We start from the raw sequence: 26,397 nt of genomic DNA, 5'->3' as shown, positions 1-26,397 counted from the left end.
CCAGCCACACTTCTTTGACTAGGTCATTTAATACATTTCATTTAACCTTTAAAGCTGTTATTTTAAAGGATAATTCCTGTTTATTATCAATTGGCTCTTATTTGTAAAAAAAAAAAAAAAAAGGTAAATAGACTGAATTTGTATAGCACTTTTCTAGTCTTAACCACCAAAGTGCTTTACACATTCACCCATTCACACACACATTCATACAGCACTTTTCCCTACACATATTTTGTACCATTCAAACACATTCACGCAAACAGCTCAGTATCTTGCCCAAGGATGTGGACTGGAGGAGCTGGCTATCAAACCACTGACCTTCCGATTAGTGGACATCCCACTCTGCCTCCTGAGCCACAGCCGTCGCCCAAGGCCACATATGGGCAAGATGAGGCTGCAGTTCGTGACAACTTTGAAGAGTCACGTATGCCTGTGACATGGGAATGTTCATCCTATAGCCGTGGTCATATCTGCTTCCAAAAATCTAATTTGGACAATATCCAACATCAAAATGCAAAGTGGTACGATAAGATCATCAATTTGAAGTTTGACATTCACCTTGTACAAGTTATTTGGCTTGGTTATATCAACAAAGATAAATCAAGTCACCAAAAAATGGTAATATCCCAATAAGCAAATGTTTAGATATAAAAGGATTAAGTAATTGATAAGAAATTGTCTGCCATGCCAAACAGGGGACTCTTAGAGAGATACCATTCCCATATCTTTCAAGCAAGAATCAATGAAGTCCTAGATAAACCTTAACACAAAATGCGCTGCCAGCTTGTCAAACTTTCATCCTGCTGCCATTAATGTCCCGGTTATCTGACATGGGTAAAGGCTTTTAGGATGCAGATTTTCTTCTTCTTTCTCAAACCCTGTGTGACAGTTTTGAAGGAATTGACTTAATCAGTTCATCACAGACTCAAAGAAATATCTTTAAGAATTTATCTTTGAAATTAACAAATTATTTCTGCAAGGTATGCAGAAATGGCTCACATAGAAAACTTAATTCTCCATCTGTCTCGTAGCCCCGTTCTGTTCTAATCTGTCATGTGTTTCTATGCAAATCAGTATTCCAACTATGTTTTTTTTTTATGTTTTGGGTTTTTTTTTTTTTGCCATAATCAAGCACTGGTGTTTGCACTGTAAGACTTAGCGTTGCTGAGCAGCCATATAAATATTTTTGTAGGCAAGTAGTAGATGTAGAAATTCAATTTGAAGAACTGGTCTCAGGGTTCCATTTGAATTGTGTGAAAGGCTCTGGTTTCATTAAAGTATAAGTTCATTCATTTAACAAAAAGACTTAAGACTGTTAATAACTGCATCCAGGGGTTTCCTTGTTGAACTGAGTGGAATAAGCTTAAGTGATGTTTTTAAATTTACAGTGGGTCAAATCAGAGTGTAATGTGAAAGAGTGCAGCTACTACTCACCAACTCCGTTTGTTTTAGTTTTACCATGATTTTTCCCGGTAGTTCCGATGGCCAGTCCACCTTGACAGACTGAACGTGATTGATTGGCATTGTGTTGATGGATGAAGTAGCTCAAGTTACACCGTTAATATGCTTTGCCTGCAAACTATATTTTTGACCATATGGGTCTGGCTGCGCAAGACATAGTTTAACTAATGTTAATGTCTGAGAAAATTAAATCTAGTCTCATCAATCCAATCTCGTGCTGAGGGTCACATAAAACATGGACAGTTCTTGTCCAGGTACAGAAACTCAATAGATTAAGTTTTACGTTCCTGGAAACGAACTGATGTGAGATTGCATTGGAATATTTGGTCCTTTACATAGAAAGCAGTTCACAGGCTCTTATAGGCAGCTGAGAAAGTTGGGCAAGGTCTGCATTTTTAAGTTACATTACAATGCATGCAAAAAAGCATATATATTGCTTTACATTCTTGCATATAATCATTTCTTTTTTAGCACTGGACTAAAAACCAACCTGAACTACATCAGTTCATATGTGGTGTTCTTTTGTATTTCTTTGTCCTTGCCTAAAAACAGTCGATAACAATAACTAGGAAATGCTTTGTGCAGGAACCATGGCAATCATCATAGCCTTTCTACATCTTGTCAAGAACACTTGTGTGAAATTTCAGGCCTGGAAGCCAAGCCTTATGGGAGCTATGGACTTCTTAGATTTTTTTTTTTTTCACTGGTATCCTTGAACCTCTCCATATGGAGAACTGTGCTTTAACTCTTTATGTAAACTCTCTTAACTCTCTTCATGTAAAAGATTTATGGCGGATAAACTGCCTGCGTGACACGTGTGAGGGATGCATGTCCCACGCCTAGTAGCTGTGTGGCGTGATTCTGAGATTTGGCGTCTCACCTATAAAACTGGCACTTTTCACTGTAGTTTGAGTGTGTAGCCTCAATATGAGACAGACATGAAAAGAATAAAAATATGTTTTTTGGAGAAAGTGGAGGCCACATGTACTTTATGGTCATAGCAGACACCCAATGTTGGGTATAATTGTATTATTTCAATTTAACAAGTGAAGGGCAGTAATTTACAGTGCATGCTCTCTCTCACTCTCTCTTTCTGTCTCTCTATGTGTGTGTGTGTGTGTTTGTGTTTGTGTTGCTCTGAACAAGGTTAATAAGGTTTGTAATGAAAAGAAATCCAACATTCAAATATTGATGATCATGGATAACTAAAAGATGGAGCTTTCAGTAGCAGCAGCACAGCAGACACATAGCCGGTATGAACACACACGTGTGAGCCTTAGGTCAGCAATGCAGCTGCCATGCACACGGAAGGCAGGCAGTGTGTCCTGAGTTGCATTGCCCCAAAGTGGTAAAAAAAAAAAAAAAAATCAATACATGCTGGTTGTTGTTTCTTCTTCTGCATGTTTTTTTGTACCCAGTCTCTGCCTTTGTAGGTCTTTCAGAGACAAAATTATCAGTCACAATGGTTTCTTTTTTTTTTTTTTACATAAACTATCCAATAACTGAATATTTGCAGATTTTTATTTCTGGCAAGAAGCCAGTATCATGTGGAGCAGTGTACTGTGCAAGTGTCCTTGAATGTGACAGTAAAACCCCTCAGGTGGTGTCAGCATTTATGGGGCAAACTGCCATATGCTATTGTTATACCCACGATAGATACAATCTACTCTATATGTATAAGTATATAAATTGGGACCTAAAGGCAGGCTTAGCAGACAAGACTGGTATTAATAATGAACTTTATCTATTGATTATGTAAGCTTGTAGCAAGCACTTTCATACTCTCTCTCTAAAAGACTGGCCCCAGCTGTTCATTGTTTCACCTTGATCAAGAAAAAATTTAAAAAGTAAAATGTTGGTATTTTACTGTCTGGTCTGTTTTGTAGTTTATGATGGTTTTCTTGTCTGCACCTCACATAATGATCTCTGAATTACTTTTGTTTGTTTGTACGTTTGTAGGCGGCAACAGTCTGGCAGCACCCAACAAACCATAGCCAAGGTAATTGTCCTGCAAATGGGAAGGTGAACAGGTTATACAAAACAACACAAGAATGCTAAGGCAGGTTAGAGAATGTGACAAAGGAAATTGGGAAATTGCTCTCCTTTTCTTTCTTTCAGTAAATACACAGACTAATTAGATGATGAGATGCAGCCAGCTGAGGCAGGCAGAAGCTCACAGGGCTAATTAGGGAACAAGCATCAGGTGTGCAGAGCAGAAGAATGCACTGAGGATGCAGAAGAAAGCCCAGGTGAGGAATGGCTATGGCTGACAAACACACACTAAAAATATAGTAGTTGCATCTTAATTCAGGGGCAGAATTCTCTGAAATTTTTCAGACTGCACGTCATAACAGATGGACAAGATATTGTCCTTCAAACAAAACGTGGCTCTAAATGTAGCCTCCATTGCTTGACTTTTGAGGACGACTGGTGCAGCTATTAATCCACAGCCATTAATCCATTGTGTCATGGTCAATTTTTTTTCATGGGCAATCCTTGTCAGTCCATGAAGTTGGAAAACATAACAGAAGTGTATCATAATTATCTGGTATTTAGATGTAGTGTCCAGTCACTGTCAAAAACTGTACATTGCGTGTTAAAAACTGTTCATTGCGTGTAATGCAATTCGACAAAGCCAAAGAGTGCATTGATTGGGTGGCTATGCTATTAATTACAACAATTATAGGAAATAGAAGACATGGATATAATCTGATCTTATTTGCACCTTGTTCATCTTGTGTTTTGTAAGAAGTCACAACTTCTACTATAAACTCAAATATCAAGAAACCTGCTGGCATTTACCACTTTGTCAGCTGTGAGGGCAAGTACCTGATTTGAAATTGAAAGTATCAGATTTTCAAAGTCAGAGGGGACTGCTTGAACTTATCATTAATTCACTATGAGACCACTGACACCGTCTCATGTAGGGAAGATGTACAGGTCCGTTTTATCTGCTCCCCCACATTTTAAGGTTGGTTAACACTTAAAACACAGCCTTGCTCTTGTCCAGGTAAGATTTCCAGCTAATGTTGTTAATAGGTTTAGAGAGTCTAGAGAAAAAAAGTGTAAGGTAAGAGGCATGGCATGGATTCACCTGTTTATGAGGCTTCTGAACTCAGGGGTCATTGACGTAGTGACATGTTGTTGACCAACAACAAATAAGTGTGAATGTTAACACAACATTTGCATTTATTTAATGTTCCTCACTGACGAAGATGCGGTGACATATTGCTCTTACCACACTAGGACCTTCTGCTTCTGCCTCTCCCTCAGCTGTGTCATTACCTGAATCAGCAGCTTCACCGACTACCGACTGGAATTGAGAATTGACTTGTCCATTCAATATCCACTGCGTCCGAATCTTCTAACGTAATACCATGCGTCTCCCTCTTCTCCTCTTTTTCTCTTTTCTCTTTGTCTTGTCCTGCGCTTTAGCAGGACTAAACGGTACAGGGGAGTAAGTAAAGAATAGTTAATCGATCGCGGATGGATGGATTAAAATACATGCAAATCAAATATCAAAATGAGTCGGTAAATATACTCATACTAAGTCTGTGTGTAGGAAACTACTGCGCTGTTGATACTCCCTGCTGAATCTCAGGGATCTAGACCTTTTAACTTGAGACATTTTGACATGTCTTAACATGAAAAGCACAGGTGTAAGTGTTGACATTGATAAAGCTGTAGTGCATCTTGGTTCACTGGAATGACTTACAGGAAAATCTATACCGAACACAGACATGGTTCATTTATTAGAGACACCTCTAGTCCCCTATGATCATTCAAAAAGAACAAGTACGTGCAATGATAGTAATATTATTAATAGTGATAGTAGCGGCAGTAACAGCAATAGTAATGTAATGGCTACTGATAAAAGTAATAATAATGAATGCTAATAACAGTATTGATCTTTATTATTAATGATAGTGAAATGTATCAAGTTTAGCAGCAGGTGTTATACAGGATCATGGAGGCAGTAGGTGGTTTGCAGTTGCAGATCCAGACTCTACAGCTCTGGAGGTGGGAGGACCTGCGTGGAGTAACAGGAAGGAAATAGAGAAGGAGAAGGGAGAGAGAGGGGCACACAGCCTGGGCGCTCATGCGCTTGAGGGAAAGAAAAAACCAAGCAGTTAGAATGATGCATTGATTTCCAGAAAGTTTACAGTGATCTCGTCACCAGGCCAACCTGGACTATACTGTACTGAGTTTCCTTATTTATTGAGACTGAGGCCCACTCAGGTGGTAACAGGTACAAGCCTGAGTTTGTAAAAGAATAAGAAGCTAACTGAAAGTTAAGGCATAAAAATATGTAGTGCGTACATGATATTAGACTCATACAAACCAGGATCATGATGGCTGTTGATAGCCAATTTGTTTGGGGATGTCGTAGGTTAATTGTACAGTGTAAATGCTGTGGGTGGGTTTCTGTGCATTGGTATTCAGCAGCAAAGCTGGTCAGAGCAACACTGGACTGTTTTACATTCAGTGAGAAGCAGATCTTTAACTGCTGCTTTATTCGAAGTCAGTCTATCTCTGAACTCTGCCATCATTTATCACTGCTGTGTTAGTGGTCTATGCTCAACCGTTCATTCACACGTACAGAAAAGTACTTAAAACATGTATTCAGACTAGAGAGAAACAGTATTCTGGTGTATTATTGTCAGGAAAAGACCCACCAGATATCGAGCCATTTGACATTGAACATTTAGAGGAATATTAGTGTGTGTTTATGGGCAGGGATGCAGTGTCACATTTAGAGGTGCTATGATACGAAGCCAATGGTATGACAGTCACCCATACGAACAATTATTTATATTCGAAAAAATATATGTTTCTCTTTAAATATAGTTATAGCTCTTCCATACCATAATTAAGCAATATCACACAGGATGGAGTGATGCTGTACTCAATATCAGCATGGCTGTGATTCGGTCATAGGTATGAGCCTGCAGCCCTCTTATAATTGTTCACAGCCAATCACATCCTACACATTACCTCAGGTGTGCACTGAAGTATCCAGGCTTCCTCCCTTCATCCTCTTCTGACGAGCATACATCATTTAATTCAAATGTTATTGTATGGAAATATATTCATCTTTGCAGAGTTTGTTACAATCTAAGATAGATAACGACAGTTAATGTAACGCTGATTAACGGTTAATAGAACACCTGTGAAGCGGAGTGATACATGTAGTTAAAAGTCCCAGTGCTGTTTTACGCTATATCAGCGCTCATGGAATGACTCTGGTCCCATCAAATTACTGGATTGGAACTAACTGTTGTATAATACATATTATTACATAGTTATTACGATAAACCTTTTTGTTTAACAAAACAAGCTGAACCTCTCAAACAACAGTATGTCAAAGGAGTACTCCAGCCAGATAGTGTTTAGATAGTATTTTAATAAAGTTGGGAATTTAACAACAAAAATGTAAATGCCAAATATGCTTAAGCTTAAACTCAAATTACAAAAGAACATTGGCATGTGTAATATACTATTTCAAACTCATTTTTAACAGTTCTTATTTGTGTAGGTGGTGCATGAAGATCTACCTGAGTAAGCCAGTGGTAATTTAAAGATATGTTTTATTCTTTTGCCACTAATTCCCAGGTGATTACCATTGCTTATAACTATGCAGATATCTCTCTTCTGATCCCAAACAATGCAGACAAAACTGTTAAATTTTTCATTAGCAGAATGTAGATTGAACATTTCCATCAGACTGGAAGTACTGTCATTTATTTACATGAGAATGCCACAAACTATTAATATTAATTGTGGTTTAACCAATATCTAGGAGAACGCTGCTCCAGAATTGACTCATGCTGGTATCAGTGATTGAACTCTCAGCGGTTGTACATTCCTAATTCCTCCCTCCCACTGCATCAAAGTGCCAGTGATGTGTTGAATCTTCTTTATTGGCAGTCTCCATCATCAATTAGATTCCACCTTAACACCAGCCCTGGCACCTGAATAAAGATTTCCTATCATGGAGCCTGAGCACAGGCGCCACGCTCTGAAAATGTGACGAATGCAAATGGGACGAGAGAAATCAAATGTGACTAACGTGTATGGAAATAGAGAAAATCAATTGTCTCCTGAACAAATGGATGAGTTATTAAAATGATTGTGTGCTACAGGAATATATTATCCTCAACAGCTGCCTGCAGAGGCAACAGTGACTCATATTCCAAGTCTGCTTGGCCCGAGAAAGCACACGGAGCTCCCACTAAGGCAATTATATGCACACTCTGCATGAGCAGAACATGTGATTTATCTGCCTGCTCTCATGCTAATAGCTCTTACAAATTATCATTATAACAAGCATAAAACATGTAATAAAAACATGCCTGCTCAATGCAAAAGAAGTGGATTTTTTAAGTGGACTTTCAGACCTAAAACGCAGACTTTGCCAAAGTTAATTTGTCTGTTAGTGTTTCAAAGGAAATGGTCCAGTGATGCTAAAAACTTGGCTTTGAAGTAACATTAATATTTTCCAGCTTTATGATGCAAAGGCTCTAGACTTCCACAGAAATGTAAGCTTTGGAGTTAGGAACCACACTTTAAACTGATGTTTCAAATCATGATGAGATGTTTATTTTCCTCACCCCATGTCAGTGATATTGAGAATAGAGAATTAATTAAAGCTCACACGCCAAAGAAACAAGATATGAAGGATTAAAGAGCATTTTATGAAACAATTGCAACTGACTGAAGTTTGGATAAACAGTTTCTCATCACTCTCTGTGGGGTAGAGAAGCTTCAGAGGAGTGGATTCAAACCCCTCATCAGATAAAAACAGACACTGAGCTTCAAATGCAGCATATTTATTAATGCTTCAAAACAATCAGAGCATCTCTGTAGGCATAGGAAAGGTTACACAGCATGGGAATAACACTGATTTTCTTGTTTTTGAAGTTTCAGAACTTCCTTTCAGAATTATTTCCCCCAAAATCAATGCAGATAATGTACATAATATCCGCGCTCAATCCTATTAGCCTAAGGAAAATGTCAAGGGGAGCCATCTGCCTTAAATAGGACACATCTCCACATGATAATAATGGGAGAGTAACCTTCTGAAATGACAGGTTTAGTGGAGTCTGAAACGTGGATCCATTAAAGTTTTAACACTCAGCATCACATTGTGGCCCACTGTGCTGAGTGACCAGTGTCCTTCAGAAGAAATTACACATCATACCTTCTTCCTGTTTGTCCTGATAAACTGACAGTGTCAGAACTCAACATTGGTGGGAAATCTGCTCACAGGAAGTAATGAAACGTCAAATAAGAGTGGATGCACAGAGTGAGCTCAAAAATGCTCTGTTGGCAGGGAACATACTTTTATATATATACTTTTTCGTGTATTGTTACTTATTTTGATATAAACTTACTGTTTGCTATACCTCTCCTCCAAACACCGATTGCCCAATCTTAATAACCCTAACAAGGCACATCAGGTCATTCATGTTTTGGATTTTTCCACATGCTGAAGCACTGGTTATGGAGCTTACACTGATAATTGATGTTTAAATAGTTAAGAGGGTTGTGGTTTTTTTTTTTCACTCTTCCAAATCCAAAAACACGAGAGCAAAGTGGAAGGAATGAGATAAAAATGTGTGTTTGTCTGCTCTAATTAGAGCTGCAGACATTGGCAAGACTTGCTAACCAGTTATAGTAGTTTAGTGCTACTTCCAAGGCCATGAGGCAACATATTATTATGTCACTACAATAGTATGTGGGGTTGCAGGTTATGGTAGATAAATCTCTTTAGTAAACATCTGAAATATATTAAATGAAATAACTGGCACACTCACAGTAAATTAACTCATGATTATATATTATTTCCTTTAATACAATACTATAATAATATGGATAAATGACTCTATACTGCACTACAAGAGCACTCCTGTTCCTTTATTCTATTAATAGCATAAGTATATTTTAAATGCACATTAGCCAAAGAGTCAATGCACACATTACAAGTTAAAAAGTATGACCCACAGACAGAGCCCCAAACATACAGGCCATAATTTTACTAAGACTGAAAAGGATTGAGGTTAGGAAAATAGATAAAAAATAAAATTCATTTAGCAACAAAACAGAATTGGAGTAACTATTTGTCAAAGAAGAAATCAGTAAATGATTTCCCAGCTACTGAAATTAGGAGAAGCTGTAGCTTAAAAAGAAAAAACTGTCTTTCAGCCTGAATTTTTCTCATGTATTTATTTTTTTCTTCATTTTCTTTTTTAAGCTAGCTGGAATCATTAAATCAGTCAGCCAGAGGGGTAGATGTAGGTCACAGTTAATGAGATAACATGTGATTTTAGCTAGCAAAATCAATCCTCACTGACCAAAAAAAGCTTCTGTCTACTAACCATTTTAAAAAATTACGTAAACTCTGTGCATTACCACAGTAAACTGCATGCAAGCACAACTGGAAAGCTTGTCAAGCAGTAGTGGCAAAGTGAGGAGCTGCATGTGTGAGATGCAAAGGTCTGCTCAACAGTTAACAAATAACAATATGTAATTTGCTGTGACAGGGCAGGTTCAGGTGTTTAATGTCTTCACCGAGGATACTGTCACAAGATGTCTGAGGATGTAACCTACCAACCTGGGAAATCCATTATTTTATTATTAAGTCCCAAGCTGATGTGCAGCAGCATCCCACTTCACATTCATAGCACCACACAATCATGATGGGGGCTGTTCAGCTTTCCAGTCACTTATCCATTGATCAGAAAATGTTGTTGCCTCCAAGAGCCCATAGTGAGCATTTGAACATGTGGTTACTTATTAGACTTGATGGACATCTTCCTCACTCTCTTGTAGCTTTCTTTTAATGTGATGCACCAATCTATACCTTCATGGTAGGCATTTTACACGGCAGACATTTTGACTTCTCTGAGTTAGAGAAGCGCTGATGTCACTAATGAAACAATGGCTCTGTTCAATTTAATTCAGCCATTGTTAATTGGATTATTTTACACCAGTATTTTTCCTATTGTGACGCAGAATGTTTCTGATGAAAAAAATCTTTCTGTTTCTGCCTATGTAATGAATATAAGGCAAGTATTCACAAATACTTTAACTCTTTTTTTGAATTCCACCAACCATTGTATTGTTATTTGTTATTTGTACCCCACCCCACTATGTTCACCAGCTTACTTCAATAGTGTACCATAAATTTTTTGATTAATAAAACAGCTGCCTGCTGCTGGTGGAAACAAGGTTTCCACAAGGAAAGCAGTGAGGCTAAACGGTAAATTTCCCTGCGTGAAACCAGAATAATGAGCTGAATGATTCTGAAACACTGAAGAAAAAAACTGCAGTGGTTTACAATTACCTTCGGGTTTGTCTTTATGAGCAACTCCCTCTATAGTACACATAATTATTTGCACCATAGTTCAAAAATACAAAATACAAATACAAATACAAAAATATTGATTGGTGCAGCTTTAAAGGAGATTTTAAATTTTTCATGTAATACTACAGATTTGCAGGAGTAAAAATCTGAACACAGGACTTTTTAGTATATATATTTTTTCTTTTTTCTATTATGTCTTTGGCTTTGACTGACGGAAGTGATGGAGTTACCCCATTGGTTAACTGAATGCTGTGTAACGGCTGAGAACAGCTTTTTTTGGAAAATTAAAATACTGATAGAAAACAAAAATAAGACATCGAATGACAAAATAAAATAAAATATACCTCAATATCCACAATAGAAATTAAATACAATGAATAACGACTTAAAAATACAATGAAATAGCTCAACATACCTGGTAAAAAGATAAATACAATACATCTTCAATTTGACACATTGACCATACATGGTCTAGCCATAGGTTATGACGTAGTCTTGTGTAATTTTTATGTTGTGTTGCTACTTTTTCTTAACTAAAAGATCTGAATAGCATCAGTATTGTAGAGAAAGACAAATGTAGGGGGAAGGAAATCTTCTCTTACAACTGCCATCAGGGTTACACCCTCATCAAAAATGACGAGACATAAAGGCCTCCACATAAACACACAGCTGTGTGGGTCCACACACACAAGCAGACAGAAACACACTCAGAGACCCATGAGACATGAAGCGTCACCAGAGTTGGGCATGTGACCCGAACCACAGGGAGCCGTTCCAACAGCTTGGCTTATAGATGAAGGTCTCTATGAGCACACACATACGGAAATGCACAAACTCGTTCCCAAGCATGAAAACCCAGCAGCACACACACACCGCCTCCTGCTGCTGCTCCTGGCGAGCTATGCAATGTGGCCTGCTGACTAGAGAATGGCAGAATTGAGTGTTTGGGCCATCTGCTGCTGAGACTGATATAGATATCACACACATACACTTACACCCTAGACACACAGAAACAAATACTACAGGCATACGCAAATTATGCTCAACCACTTGCAGATAGACATGAAAAAAAACATTACGGTGGTTATTGTCCATTTAAACTCTCTCTCTATATACCCAGCACTTTCTCAGTAACTCTTAAAAGGAGTAGTTTGGTTTGTTTCTGAGAGTGAGTGTTCAGAGGGCAATTATGAGCAACAGAAACTGGAAAAGTTGAATTCGCTATGTGAAGCATAAAAATACAGTGAACTGATAATACAGCAATATATACGCTGTCAAAGTGAGTGACTAGACGAGTGGTAAAAACTTTTTATCCAGTTTTTGAGTCATATTTTTATATTTCCCTTTCAAGACCATGGTTGTTTCTAACTGTATCTCCTAACTTAATGAGGGATTTTGGTCATCAGGTAACTGGATTTGAACCTTTCAGAGAAACAAACTGAGCTAACATAAGTGTCAGCTTGGCCTGCAGCCGCTCCCCGAACAGCATTAGCGAAGACAAACTGTTTTATCATGTTTTTGTAGAGGTTTTAATCACTTGGCTGTTGTTTTGAAGTTGAGTAGATCTCTGTTTTCCCCTTGTGCTAACATTGCATGAGTTTGAGTCAGGATGTGTTTAGCCTAGCTTAGCATAGACTAGAGACAGGGGAAAATAGCTAGCCTGCAAATCTTGAACCCCCCCTAAAACCACACATTGTCTTTTGTATGGGTTTAACAAGTAAGATACACTGTGATTGGAGTCGAGCTAGCTGTTAACTCACTGCTTCTAGTCTTTTACTACCTTAAAGTTCAGTTCACACAGATTAAATTGAGTTCACGTTCATTGGTGACAATTCTGAATTTCTAAGTTCACAGTCCCAAAGAATTAGCTACTTCACATTGACTTTTTAAAATGTTTAATTTCTGAGCTATTTTCCTTCAATAGAACCTTTTCCTATTCATCCCCAGCACCCAATCTTTTCCACTTTCCAACTAAATGAATGAGTGTAGCCTGTACAGTAGAAGCCATCATTTAAAATAAAATCAATGAAAGGAATTAAGCCAGAGAAAGAAAGGTAGATCATGCATCACCGGAGGTGGAAAATAAATTGTGAATACTAAGACCTTTCATGACCATGTCCCTTCATAAATGTAACTCATACATTTGATAAATAAAACATTTACTCTGCTGTTTCTTGGTTTTATGACCCCATTAGATGCAAATGGTGAAATTTTTTCAAGTGTCCCTTTTTCCACAAAGAAAAATACATCATTTTGTGGTTTTGTGTAAACTGCATATTTGAGAGCATTTATTTTCTTGATATACCTTACTCGATGGCATATTTGTTTTTCGCAGGTAGGCTGAAATGCAGCACCAGCCACTCCGTCATAGATGCACCTTTATTGCTGAACTTTTGAGTCCAGTCCTCTCAGACGCAGAACAATAAAGAAAGTAAACATCAAGAATCAGCAGAGGAGACTCAAATAAAGCCTGGATCAGATTTTATTGACATTTCTTCCCTGCAATTAGGAAAATGGGAGTTTCAGAGGCTGACAGCTCCTGTGCTGAGCTGAGTGTGAAAGAAAAAGAGCCTCATGATTAAGATTCGCCAATCTTTTGCAAAAAAAAAAAAAAGGCTATTTTCGACATTATGAAGACTAATTAGTGGAAGCGTAGCCATTATCATCCTCAATTCTTTAAGTGCTAAATGGATTTCTCTACATTTCACTCTTTGAAGCAAACCTTTATCAACATTTGCCATTTTAAAGATTTTTTTTTGAGAATGTCACATTGTGGTCATTCATTTTAAAGCCGTGAGATATGAATAAAGATGTTATGGCTATGAACTTCATCATATCTGCAAATTCTAAAGGGGCAGAGAATCACAATCTTGTCTCCTATGCTAGTGGTTTTAATTCTCAATAAACAGGGAGGCTTTGCAAATTCTCACTGCACGTCTCCCGCTCAAAAGATGGCCAAGTCCTCAGATGATCTGTGAGAGTTCATGGATAGGTGTCTTATCTGCGGAGCCTCCCTTGATTTACAGAAAATTAGTTTCCCTGCTTTGGGAGATGGTTAACTTTTATGATTAGTTTCTTTACAGCAGCCTGAAAATGTTTTTACCTTATTTGTGAAATCCTCACTCAGTTCTGAAAAACTATCTGTTGTTTGTTCGTCACAATTCTGTCTGTGTAAAACATTTTAAGATCCTTTTGTGACTGCAGGTTTAGCAGAAGCAGTTTAACATTTAAATTTTTTTGGCGCGTTTTAAAATTTGGTTCGATATGAGTTTGACTTTTTGATAGCAGACTACAAAGAGTTACCTGTCAGAAGAATCAAGACTGAAATCAAAAGGCTTCAACAACAGTAACCATTATATTTTAGGTATTTCATCTTCTGGCTTATGCACAACAGGAGGGAGTGTCTGTGTGTGTAGTTTATTTGTTAGCAAAGAAAAATGTGTACAGTATTTACATTCAGTGTTACTCACCGAAACACATTGTGGGAAAAAGTGTGCTGAATGTAATTGCTTCTTCATAAAACACTTACAAAGCCACTTTTTCTTAAACATTTCAAACCTGCATCGTTTACATTCATGTTTCCATGCTAGTGTCCTGTTGCTTGGAGCATCACCACCGCTCTTAGATCAGTGGAGTAATGTGACACCATTAGCATGAATGTCTATTGCATCACATGTGCACCACACATGCGACTAGAGAACAAAACAAAACAGGTTACTTTAAAAGAGGTGTTTATGTGTGCTCCTATACATTCGCTGAGACAAATGTGTTTCATTTTGTGATAAACCCTGTAGAGATGATTCACTGACACACCTAGGTCTAGGGTACTTGACAAAAAGTATTAAGATTAACATTAAAAATACACAGTGATTCCCAGCAAAACTTAAACCAAATAAAATGGTTGCCTTCATCCAACATTATTGAAAGTTAAAGCCTTGACAGCTTTATTGTTTACTATCTTTTCCAAGTATAATTTCTCATTAGCTTCTAGCTATGAGCAGTTGGGTCCTACAAAGATACATTATTTCTTCAAAATTTGCAACGTTCAGGGTATGGCACAGGAAATATTTGTTTTTATTTTCTTTTTTTCTGTGCTCTTCTCTTTTCTTTGCTCTGGCTTGAAGTGGACAGGGCTAATTTGACAATAAATAGAAAAAAAAAAAAACCCTAAGTTCATACACCAATAAGGATTTGGCAACTTTTAATTAGAATTTGATTGTCATGGTCCAACCTTATGAACTCTTAATGTTTGGACGTGTTGTTTTGCTGCTTTAATTTGAAATTACTTCTATTGTGTGTCTTGTGGTTTTTTACTTCCTGTCTTTGTTCGGTTTCCCTCTGTGATTGAACGTTTTTCAGCTGTGTTCAATTACCCTCGCCTCCCTTGTGTGCATTGAGTCTCTGTGCTCCCTGATGTTTGTCAATTCTTCTGTTTGCTTCAGTTTGAATTTTTGAAGTTCCCTGTGTCTCTTGCTCACGTGTTACCAGTGTTTCGGATTTTCTGTTTTTTTTTTTTTTCGTTTTTTTTCCTGCCTGATTTTTGGAGTGATTTTGTAAGTTTTTTTTTTTTTTATTAAAACATCTTTTTTTTATCAAGTCTTATCAACCCCCTTTTTATGTTGTCTACATTTGGGTTCACTTTTTCCTTCAAATGTGACACTGATGAAAGTTGGTGGATTGTTTGATCACTGTCAGTCAAATCTGATAAAACCACAAGCAACTGGTCCTTATCAAGTTTCTGAGTTTTTAACTCATAGCAAATAAATAACGCATAAGGAAGTTTTTTTTGCTTTGATTGTTCTGTAGTTATATGTAATGTAGAAAAATACGTGAAGCTTACAGCTTCTCAGGCTTTCAATGCAGAAATTTGGATATTTACACATAAAATAGTGTTTATTCTAATGTTTACTGTTATGTTATTTTTTCATATTAAATATATTTCGTGATAACAGTTTCAATATAAAACAGTTAGTCTCAGAAGGTACATTGTCTCTGATTTGGACAGTTGTTTCAAGTGGTTGATCCTCTGTTTTTCTGCATTTTGTCATATGAATGTCATGTCCCAAAGTTTGAATGGGAGAGTTATGACCTTCATTATCAAACTGAACCCCGGGCGTAGCTCTGTCTGTAGTGACAACAAAAGAAAATTGTGTTTTTGAGAACATAGTGCATATTGTTGTATGATTTAATAAGCTCTGTCTCCTGCTTCCAGGTCTTTCTCCAGCCTGTCGGATGATAGCGAGGAAGCTAGAGCCAGGTACCTCTACAGGCAGTGGGTGGGACTCGGTTTGACTGATGTCCACCTGTCCAATCACACAGTCCTACTCAGCCTGCCTGGTTCCACGCCCAACACCATAACTGACAGGTCCAGTCACCAGTGCTTCCTGCCAAACGGGATCCCCTGTGATCAGCGTGGACCTAATGACCTGCCGAAGCAGCAGTTCTCCTACGCAGCCTACTCCGCTGTTGGAAGTCTGCAGGTACTCTCCTATACCCCTGTATTGACATTTCCTAAACCAAAGGTTGCTTCACCCTCTTGGCTGCTGCACTCTCCCCCAGGTCTTCCTCCCCCTCATCCCCTTCATATTGTCAGATCGCCTAAGTCTCCAGCCCGTAACCAATGTAGGGACACCACTAAAGGTCATAGCCAGAGGTCGTGGCTTTAAATGTTACAGCTTGGTGAACTACAATTCAGGGTCCAAATGTATCTCAGTGCTGTTATTTCCAGCAAATCACATAAGGATAAAGATTATAGTTCTATGAATATTATCTGGTAGACAGTCAAACCCATTAGTTTGACTTAACTGTCTGAAACCTGTTCATGAAATCAACTCGATACCTTTTTATGTGAAATTCAAAGTATAATATGAAGCAGATGTGAATATTAATTAAACTTACGCCAGTGGCCTGCTGTGACCTTTACAGACAGGCAAGCAGAGCCGAACAACCACCTATGCCAACAACTGTAGTCGGGGAGCACAGGGGAGATGTGGGAGCTTAGATCTTGAGTTGTAGCATTTATTTTACTGAACACCATCCTAAAGTGCACATACATTGCACTGCTACATTCACAGCTGTACTGCTAACTTCTTCTCCGATGTCTACTTTTCGCTACAACTGGGCAAGCACTGCTCTGCTTGCTTGCCCTGATGGCACGACACTGCATTATGCATATACATCTGTACATGTTGCCCCGATTTCAGATATAAGAATTAAACATGTTCAAAGAAAAACTGCAGCTCTTTACAGTGGCTCCCAAACATTTTGATTAGAATTATTTATTGTAAAAAGTAGTTCAAATCTACGGAAGAGAATTAAGGCCACATATGAAAAATGTATTTGTTTTTTTTTTTATATAATTCTGACTTAAATCTCAGAATTCTGAGTCAGAAATCAAAAAAAAGAAAAAATCTTTTCACATGTGGCCCTTATCCTCTTCCGTACACATCCATGATGAACTTTAAACTAAATTTACATAATAAAGACAGCACCCTCGCAAAAAGAGATAATTTGATGATTATTAATATATATATATATATATATATATACCTTAAATTGAAATTTGAATGCAGTACTGGAATTATAAGTCTTACCACTTGCCATACTGGAAAGACAGAGAAAAAAAATGTTCTTTTTAATGCAGCATTTGATATAATATAAATGTACATTGCAGAAACTGTATTCACTGGATTTAAGTGGGTAATACTCAAGAGGATCATTTTTTTATAAATAGAACAGAAGGAGAAATTTTCTTGGTATGGGTGCCTCAGGCCATCTTTTCCAGACAAGAGGTAGTTCACACACATTACACATTACACTCAGATAAGAATAGACTCCACAATTAGAACAGCACCAGCGAACCCGACGCAGAAACCGCAAAAATCTTCAACATGGTATTTGTTTCATGCTAGATGCACTGTAAATCTTTTCCACCATCCTTCTGGAGTGTGAAGGTTAATGGAAGTCATTATGCATGTACTCCGGCTGCGTTAGCAAACACACACACACACACACACCCACCCACACACACGCACACACTAACACACACACACACACACACACACACAAAGAAATATAGTCACACTATTTTTAGAGGGTTTTACTTCTCTGTATCCCGGGAGCAGAGAAAAGGGTTGAAGGAGACGCTTGTTATTCCCTTGAGCCCCTGCCCGGCCTGAGGGCAGATGAAAAGTTGGAGTGAGTCTCTGAATACCAAGTTTTCCTCGCTCTTTTCTCTCCTTCTCTCTCCCCTCGCTCTCCTTTCTGTGCTTTGCTCGATCCATCCAGCTGTCCACTCGTCGGAGTCTACCCGTACGAGGGTCACAGTCATCCATCACCAGATTATTTCCTTGCTCCGTTCCTGCACGCTGCCTTGAATTAAGCGGCAGTTTGCTGGATCTAAACATGGCTTTCAGACAATTAAGTATGGTGTTTGTGATGGATGGATGGCGGCCCAGAGCAAGTACACTGGGCTAATAAGTCCTGCTGTTGGTGGCACTGTTTTGATGGTGTAGAAGGAACTCTGACACACGCAGAAAAAGAAAAGATCAAGTAACAACAGTAGGAAATATGCTTTTTGAAACAGTATGCAAATTGCAGTAAGAAAGTGGATACGTTACACACATTCTACATTTATAAAGCAGTTATAGCCGCTTCTTTTCACTTGTCATGTAACAAAATCCTTCACTTGCACCCTGTGTATCTCTTTCCATTCATGATTTTTCCAGTTGAGAAGTAATAATAATATATTAGTTATTGCCCTCTATTTCCCTGCATTTGTGCCATGATGTATTTGATTATCAGGGGAGGGGTTGATCGAGAGGGTTACATACTGGCTGTATAACTTCATTCTAAATTATGAGAGATAAAAGTGCTAAAGAAACCTTTTGTAAATGTAAGTTGCACAGAGTCTGATCTGTTTGTGAAATCTTTCTATATGGATAAGTGCATGTCAGTGGTTTATTTATACTATGAAGTGGAAAAATAAAGAGGGTCCATAGCGAGGACTTGCTTTTGAAAGAGCCTGTGCTCCTGTAGGTCAACTGTGCAGCAGCTAATTACAACCCATAGTTATATTTTATAGTTGGGCGACTGAGTTTTGTAAGTTGGTACTAATCATGCGATACAGTTCACATTTCCTAATTAGAATTTTATTTTTTTAAGTTTATAAACACTTTTTGATTGATTTCCAGAGAAATTCCCCTGACAAAATTGTCCCATTTCAAGTAAAGTAAATATTAAGTAAATATTAATTCAATAATGGAAACTTTATTCTTCATGTATTTTCATTTATAATTTAGAGTTACATATCAGTTCTTTGACTGAGTAAGACAGCATGAGACCTGTAAAAAAAAAAAAAAAAAAAAAAAAAAACATAAACAAAAAAAACAACAAAAAAACAATATAGGCTACATATTTCCAATTCATGCCTGTAGTAACAATAAGAGAGAGGCGGCGGTGGTCCTGTGATCAGGAAAGATTATGACCTTTTTTTTTAATTATAGCTGTAACTTCTCAATGAACTACTGTTAGCTGTGTGAGACTTCAGCATCTTTAACAGGAGTCAAGTAACCTGTTTGGGTCAGTTCATCTACTGGCTCAGAATCAACTGATGAAGTTGATAGTAAAGTTAAACACTAATGCTGACGGCTTTCAAGTTTCACCATCTGTCCAACTCCAGCTCGCACTGACCCACGGGTACATCCTGATATAAAAATTACATAAAACTGCATTGGGCAGTAGTTAATGAGCAGAGGGAAGGTGGAATCAGAATTTTAACTTGCTTATTCATGGTTACAGAGCAGCTCAGTCACGGGGGGGGATAAAATCTTCATGTAAACAGCTTAATACCATAACCGGATTTGGAGTTAGCTACGTTACTGCATGAAAGCAGCCATTATTAGCATCTTATGAAGTGACACCTCTACTGGTCAGAAGTGTGGGACAGAGTGGATATGGTTTGGTTTGACCCCGTGACCTTCTGCTTACAGGGCAGTTTTTCTAAACCCTCAGCCACTCCCCTGCTTGCCCGAAAAAACATAGCTGTCGCCAGACACTACATATAAAGAGCTCATGCTAAGTCTATCCCAGCATTTTGTAATGCATGTTAAGAACATACAATGCATGGTGTGTGTGTGCTATTTTTGAAGTGGGACCCTAGAATTTTTCTCTTTTCTTTTATGGTTCCGTTTATGAGTAAATTGGAGTGTTTTATTCGTAGCCTTCATTTTGCAGAACACGCGATACGCAGGAAATAGGATGCATGGTTATTTTTATGACATAGGACAGGAAATAGCCTGTAATGAATGATAGGAGTGGATGGGGAAAATGACACCAGAGACATGGACCCGGTTGTCAGAGGAGCCGACTTGTAGAGAACACACTGAGAAAATACACAAGCAGCATCCCAGTCAACATCAACGCACATGAAGTACAGAAAATCCTCCTGGCACAGTACACATTCACCAGAGGATGTTATCCATCAAGTGAAGCGAGAGACCAGCCTCCCAGTAGAGCCTCAGGACCATCTGGTCACAGCTGTAGGGACATGTAAGAGCACGTAAGACATACATGAATAAGTTGGAAGAGTAAGTAAATACTATATGGACCTACATAGGAACAGATGTTATACATTTCTGCAATATATTTCCTTTATAAAACAGCTAATATTTTCTTGGACGTTTACTCTATAAGGATACCTCAAGTCATTAACCTGGTATTGTATGTGCTCTGAATCATCTAAAAAATAAGTGCGATATTAATCTTGGTGCTTAAATCTAAATACCTTTTAACCATTCTGGTTACTTTAAAATGGATGTAGCTGACTTGTCAAATAAATATAATTGTGCCGTTGCTTGACTGACCAAATTGTAAACCTTGTTTAAAATACTTTTATATTTTTCTCTCCAGAGTCAGTGTACTGCCTCAGAGTCTCATGTGTAACTTCAATGGCCCTGTTTGAATATTTGACTGTACATTAATCAGTTTTATATGAAAGCCATTATTATGGTTATGGGCTCTTTCATTTCCTAATAATTTCCCAAGTAATTTATACCAAGTTCCTAGGAAAGTTTCCTTGAAAGGGTTTATCATTATGTACATATACAATTGACAAGTGAAAGCCATGAAATCTAACTTAGTAGTTGAAGCCAGACATTATTTAATAATTTCCAGCATTCTGTAATCTATATGTAATTTTGGAAACTGCTGTTTAGGTTCATATATATATATATATATATATATATATATATATATAAATAAACTCCGCTCTGTTATATTTTATAGTATCCACATGTTGTTTTACCTGATTTTTGATTGTTCAGTGAGTCAAAGTATTGTTTGACCCAAGTGTGTAAATAACACTCTCACTTTTTTCCTGACATGAATTATTTATGTAGAGGACAAATTCAATTCACTTCTAACCACTTCAGATTCAACTGGATGCCAATGACAAATTCGAAGGTAAGCTGGGGTAAAGGCACAGGCTTCATTACGTGACTCAACATCACAGCATCGAAAAGCTCACTGATGCTTTATAAATGCTCACTTCTAAGCCTTCCAAGGATAGGCCATGGGGAAAAGCCTCTGACGAATTCAACACAGTGAGGTAATTGTCCTCACCTCCTCCCCTGTCCTCTTTCCTGTCTTCTCTCCTTTTTTCACCTTTCAACTTTTGTCTCCTGTCTTTGGTTAAGTTCACATTTCCCATCTTTGTCCAGTGTACATGAGAAGAACTTTTTGTTTTTTGTTTTTGTTTTTTCATTATTACTTTTGATAATCAAGGCATTTTACACAAGCCCACCCCCACCCCCACCCCTCGGTGGGCTGTTGTCCTGGTCAGGCTTTGTAATCAGATCACTGTATTCTCTGGCAACACTCACATTTTCTATGTGGAGAATTAGAAAGAATATCCAGAATGAGTGAAGAAGCAAGCTGGCATCTCAAACCAATGAAGGAGGAGTAGAAGAAGGGGATAAGGGAAGGGGATATTATATTCGACTAATCCCTTATTCACTTCACCTAAAGTAGAAGAGTTCTATGCCCCACACCAGGTGAGGTGCCTCTGGGCAACAGCTGACATATCCTCTGAGAAAGTCTTAAGAGTTATAGTGTATTTGAGAGGTTGGGAACTTTGCTCTTTTGAGAAAAGATGTAATGTCTGAAATGCTGCCCTTTATTAGAAACTACTTTTGGCCATCTGCTGTCAAAGGCAGAAGGACAAATGGGGTCACCTCCACTGCTACTCCAATGCAGGCTCACAGCCAGCGATGAGAAGAGAGGAAGACCTGGGGTGTTGATCAGGTTCTTGACTCGCAGGATACTTCTGTTAAAGCAGGACGATATTGCCCATGGTGATGGTTACAATCTATCCTGAAGGACTTCTGCTGCGGAATAGGTTTGAGGGCCGAGGGAGAGACGTGGGAGTCCAGCTGCTCTGAAGTCTTATTTACAGCACTGAGTAGGTTCCTGGGGATTGAACGTCTGGGCAAAGGAAGATGAGTGACAATGACTCTCTGGTGAGCAGAATAAATGATTCTTCCCCTGTCAAAACTCTAGGCTCTGGACATCAGGGTACAGGCTGATCACATGGACTAAGCCTTAGAGATTTCATCAGAAGACGGCTCACAAAGGTCACAGGAGATGGTTGATGGAACTGCTGAGAAACAATATGTTGACCGCGTAGTAGCAGTGTGGCGGCGGTTAAAGAGCCTACACTGTCAATCTGTTCCTTTTCGGAAGGCGGAGAGCAAGAGGCAAACCGAGACCGTCTCCTCCTCTGAAGGTTCTCCTCTGTCCCTCAGCTGACTCTACAGTAGGTTCACAGACAACAGCTGGAGGCTTGGTGCTTAGCAAAGATGGCCACTGTTTCCTCAAGTAGTAGATTATGAGCTCCATCTGCAGGCAGGAGACACACACTCTGCTTATGATGAGAAGCTTCTTCTTCCTTGCAGATCAAGGGTTGTCTTTGTTGTATTAATGCAATTCACAACAGGATTTAGGAAGGTACCTGGTCATCCTAGGAAAGTTACTATGGCTTGGGTCTGGTCCTACTGCATCTCTGTTACCATATCCACCATATAAACCCCCCTTACTGTTTCCCATCCTGTAGTAGTCCCACCTTCTCTCCCTCACTGTATATCCAGTCACACACACCCCTTGCTTTCTATACTCGCACTTCCCAACATCTTCTAGGTTTACCACCCACTCCCTCCATGCATAAAAAACGCCCACACACATTTATATAACGGCTTACACACACAGCCCATGCTACCAATTATAAATTCCCCATTACAAGTAAAGCAGTACATATATTTCACTAGTCCTATGTGCTTTTTGCCGTGGAGTGCATATGGAACAGATCCAGCTGGATAGCAATATGTGTGTATGTGTGTAGTGGCTTACAGGTACATTTACATGCACTTGTACAATTTTGCATTCATAATCAAAGAGTAAATATTTGCAGGATTTGCCTCCTCTGTGTAAACTGCCTTGTTGGTTCAATCTAAACTCTAAGAATGAAATGTTAATGAATGACTAATTATTTCCCAACAGACTAAACTATATAATAACCTAATTGATCCAGAAGCCCTGCTATTTTATTTGGCTTTGATGAGGCTTTTCACTTACTTATGAAATCATAGCTTCTTTCAAAAGTGAATGAAAAATACAAAAAAACAAAACATCTTTATTTGAAAGATGCTAAATTCACTTCCATTACATCCATGTATCTTTCACCACAAATAAGATACAGGGTTAAATGCAGTTACTATAGTATTCTGTTTAAATAATGAGTTAACAGAGGTTTTAAATTAACAAGACACCTGAGTTGCCTAACCATCAACCACAATGCATTCAATATATTAAAGTACACAAATAAGATCTGTAATTAAGGTAATTGGGGTTATTTAGAAACTAGTGCTATGTCATCATACTTATCTTCACAGAAATCATGGCTGCTATTAATATGAGCTCTGTCTCTTAGAGGATAATGGAGTTCTTAGTTTCAAGAAAAAACTGTTTTTCCACATTAATATGCAAATATAAGCTCATATCCTCCAGAATCTAATGAAATCATCTCCTCTAAGGGCAGCACCAAGTGTGATTATGAATATTCTGCCACTACCGTCTCCACACCGTACTGTGACCATGTACAATAAATACAAATCACATCCTCGCATAGCATAATGATCTGTTTACCATGTAGCATGTCGTACGCCTTTAAGCGTGTAATGTAAGCGGACCATGCTCCTCTCACAAGAGCTGGTAATTGTAGTTTCAAAAAAATCTGTTTAATTAAAGATTAGTAGAAAAGACAACAACAAAAAATAAATAAGTAGATAAATAAACTGCATCTTTCAATACATGTTTTTTCCTGTTCAAAACAAATTAATAATACACCCGAGTATAAAAGACAAATGCATTTTTTTGGGATATTTCTTTCTCATATAATGCGCTTGGATTGCGATAAATTTTCCCACATTACAATACAGTAGCCCATATTATCAAAGACCAACAGAAAAAAGTAATATTATTTGAAATTCACTAAAATAATTTAAAAACAGTGGTTTGTATGCAGGACGGTAATACTGTGTTTCACATATAGCCATGCTCGCCTTTGCACACTGCAAGTGCACTCAGTGAACAGCGATCAAAAAGCAGCCACTGCACAGCTGATATAAATACACTCTAATTCTGGCTTAAGTGCATTTCAGTTGAGTCAACAACTGACAACAATCAGACATTGATTTCTGATGTAGTTTAATACTGTGCTTTGGTGCGTCCGCTTCATATTTGTAGTTCTGCATTTACAAGATATAGCTACTCAGTAGCATTTAAACTACACTCATCCATTTCATGCTTTATATCTCTCATGGGTATACTCCCGACGAGCACAGACCCTCGTACACGCCGGGACGGCGTAAATGTGCTTTGAAGAATTTTTAAGGGTGTATTACTTTTAAATTTCAGTGGATTAGCATCGAAACTCACACTCGTGCATGTTTCTTGATATGCCATCTCAAAGTAAGAAGTTTTCATATTGATGAGTCTTACTAAATTTTTAAAAAGTGGAGTATCTGGACTCTTATGTTTTCTAAGGACCAGCCTGATCACTGCCATGACACCCAGATATTAACACTGTATTTTTCTGTACAGTATTTCATTTAATCCAGAATTATTTTCTGCCTTTTGTATTGAGACTCCTTTGATGTCTGCCAGTCTGTTTCTTTTTTTTTTTTCCTGTTTTCTTTTTTTGTATGAAATGACAGCTTTAATTAATAAAACTGTATTTCTCAAATTCAGTTTCACTGTAGTTGAACCTACGGCAGTGTGCAGTAGCTCGTAGTTTGTGACTCTGAGAATGGCTTTCCCAACATTGGCCCTCCTTCAGCCTGCCTCTCCTTGTTGTCTGCCATAATGACAGTGTGACTGTGAAGACACTTCATTTACTTGATGTGATAAGAGTTAATTACAGGGTGGATTTGAACAGCCTTCAATCAGTAGACTGCAGAAACAATCCATGACCTCCTCTCTCTTCTCCCTGCATGACTGCTCTCCTTCTCTTTACCATTCTCCCGTCCCCTCGCATACTCAGTATTTAGAGGCTGGGAAAGAGAAAGTCATAATTTCCTTTTTCTTTTTTCTTTTTTTTTTCCTTTTCCAGCTTCTTTTCTTTTTGTTTTTCTATTACATCCCTTTCCTTTGTCTCTGATCCTTCATTTTTTGTGTAGATTAAGGTTTTCATAACAAATCACTCAGAAACAAACCTTGGAAATCCAGTTTTATGGCTTAAAAATAAGATTGAAATAGTAAATGATTTGAATGAGATGCATGAAATTAGCCCTGTACTATCAGCCCTATCAAGCTTCATTGTTTTACAAGGTCTATATTAGGCTACTGCTTGCATGTATTGTGCAGACGATGTTGAAAACTCTCCGTGGGGCAGTGGAACCTCTCCATGGAGAACATAACATCTTCTACTTTATGTCTCCTCAGTAATCATAATCACCCTGTATTGGGAAATACATCATAACAATATGAACACATCTCACACTTGTTTTAAATAAACAAATAAATAATATATAAGACATGAAGTTGAGATATCCTTCACGAGAATTAAGTAGGTGACATCTACCAGGGAAATATTACTGCATTTAAAATGTGTTACTGAGGACGTTATGCACAATATCTTGATATCAATATCACAAAACCATGAGGCATCGTAAACACAGTCAAAGTTTTATTTATCGCTGGTGAAATAGTTGATTCTGTATTTTTTCTCGGGGGGGTGGGGGGTAAAAAAAAACCTGACATGCGAGGACATCAGTTTCTCACAAAGTTACTGTCAAAACTGTATCTTCTAATGAGCTCAGTGTCACCAAGCGTTCCCGAAGCTTTGCTCCTCTGGTGGATTATTTCTGCCTGAATGCCATTTCCTGGCAGCTCCTAACAGGTTAGAACACCTCTCGAGCTCTCCAAAATATTGGCCAAGTGAGTGATTTCCTATGTTAAGCCGATAAAAGCGCTCTTACTCCTAGTCCTAAAAGTACGACCATAAATGCGTCACTGAG

The 26,397-nt window shown here is 38.1% G+C and overlaps 1 protein-coding gene across 1 annotated transcript in view; it reads left to right on the top strand.

Moving 5' to 3' along the window:
- The window catches only part of naaladl2 (N-acetylated alpha-linked acidic dipeptidase like 2), a 367,789-nt gene that overhangs the window by 161,545 nt on the left and 179,847 nt on the right, over positions 1-26,397 (top strand). The window contains exon 6 of the mRNA XM_087180108.1: positions 16,041-16,308. Coding sequence (XP_087036234.1) covers positions 16,041-16,308 — 268 coding nt within the window. The remainder of the gene's footprint in view (positions 1-16,040; positions 16,309-26,397) is intronic.

This window comes from Seriola lalandi, unplaced genomic scaffold (assembly GCF_002814215.2).
Source record: "Seriola lalandi dorsalis isolate HSWRI2012SDOR001 ecotype SW California unplaced genomic scaffold, Sedor1 jcf7180002054890, whole genome shotgun sequence".
Taxonomy (NCBI): domain Eukaryota; kingdom Metazoa; phylum Chordata; class Actinopteri; order Carangiformes; family Carangidae; genus Seriola; species Seriola lalandi.
The sequence above is the reverse complement of the archived record's forward strand: the minus strand, read 5'-3'. Positions and strand labels throughout refer to the sequence as shown.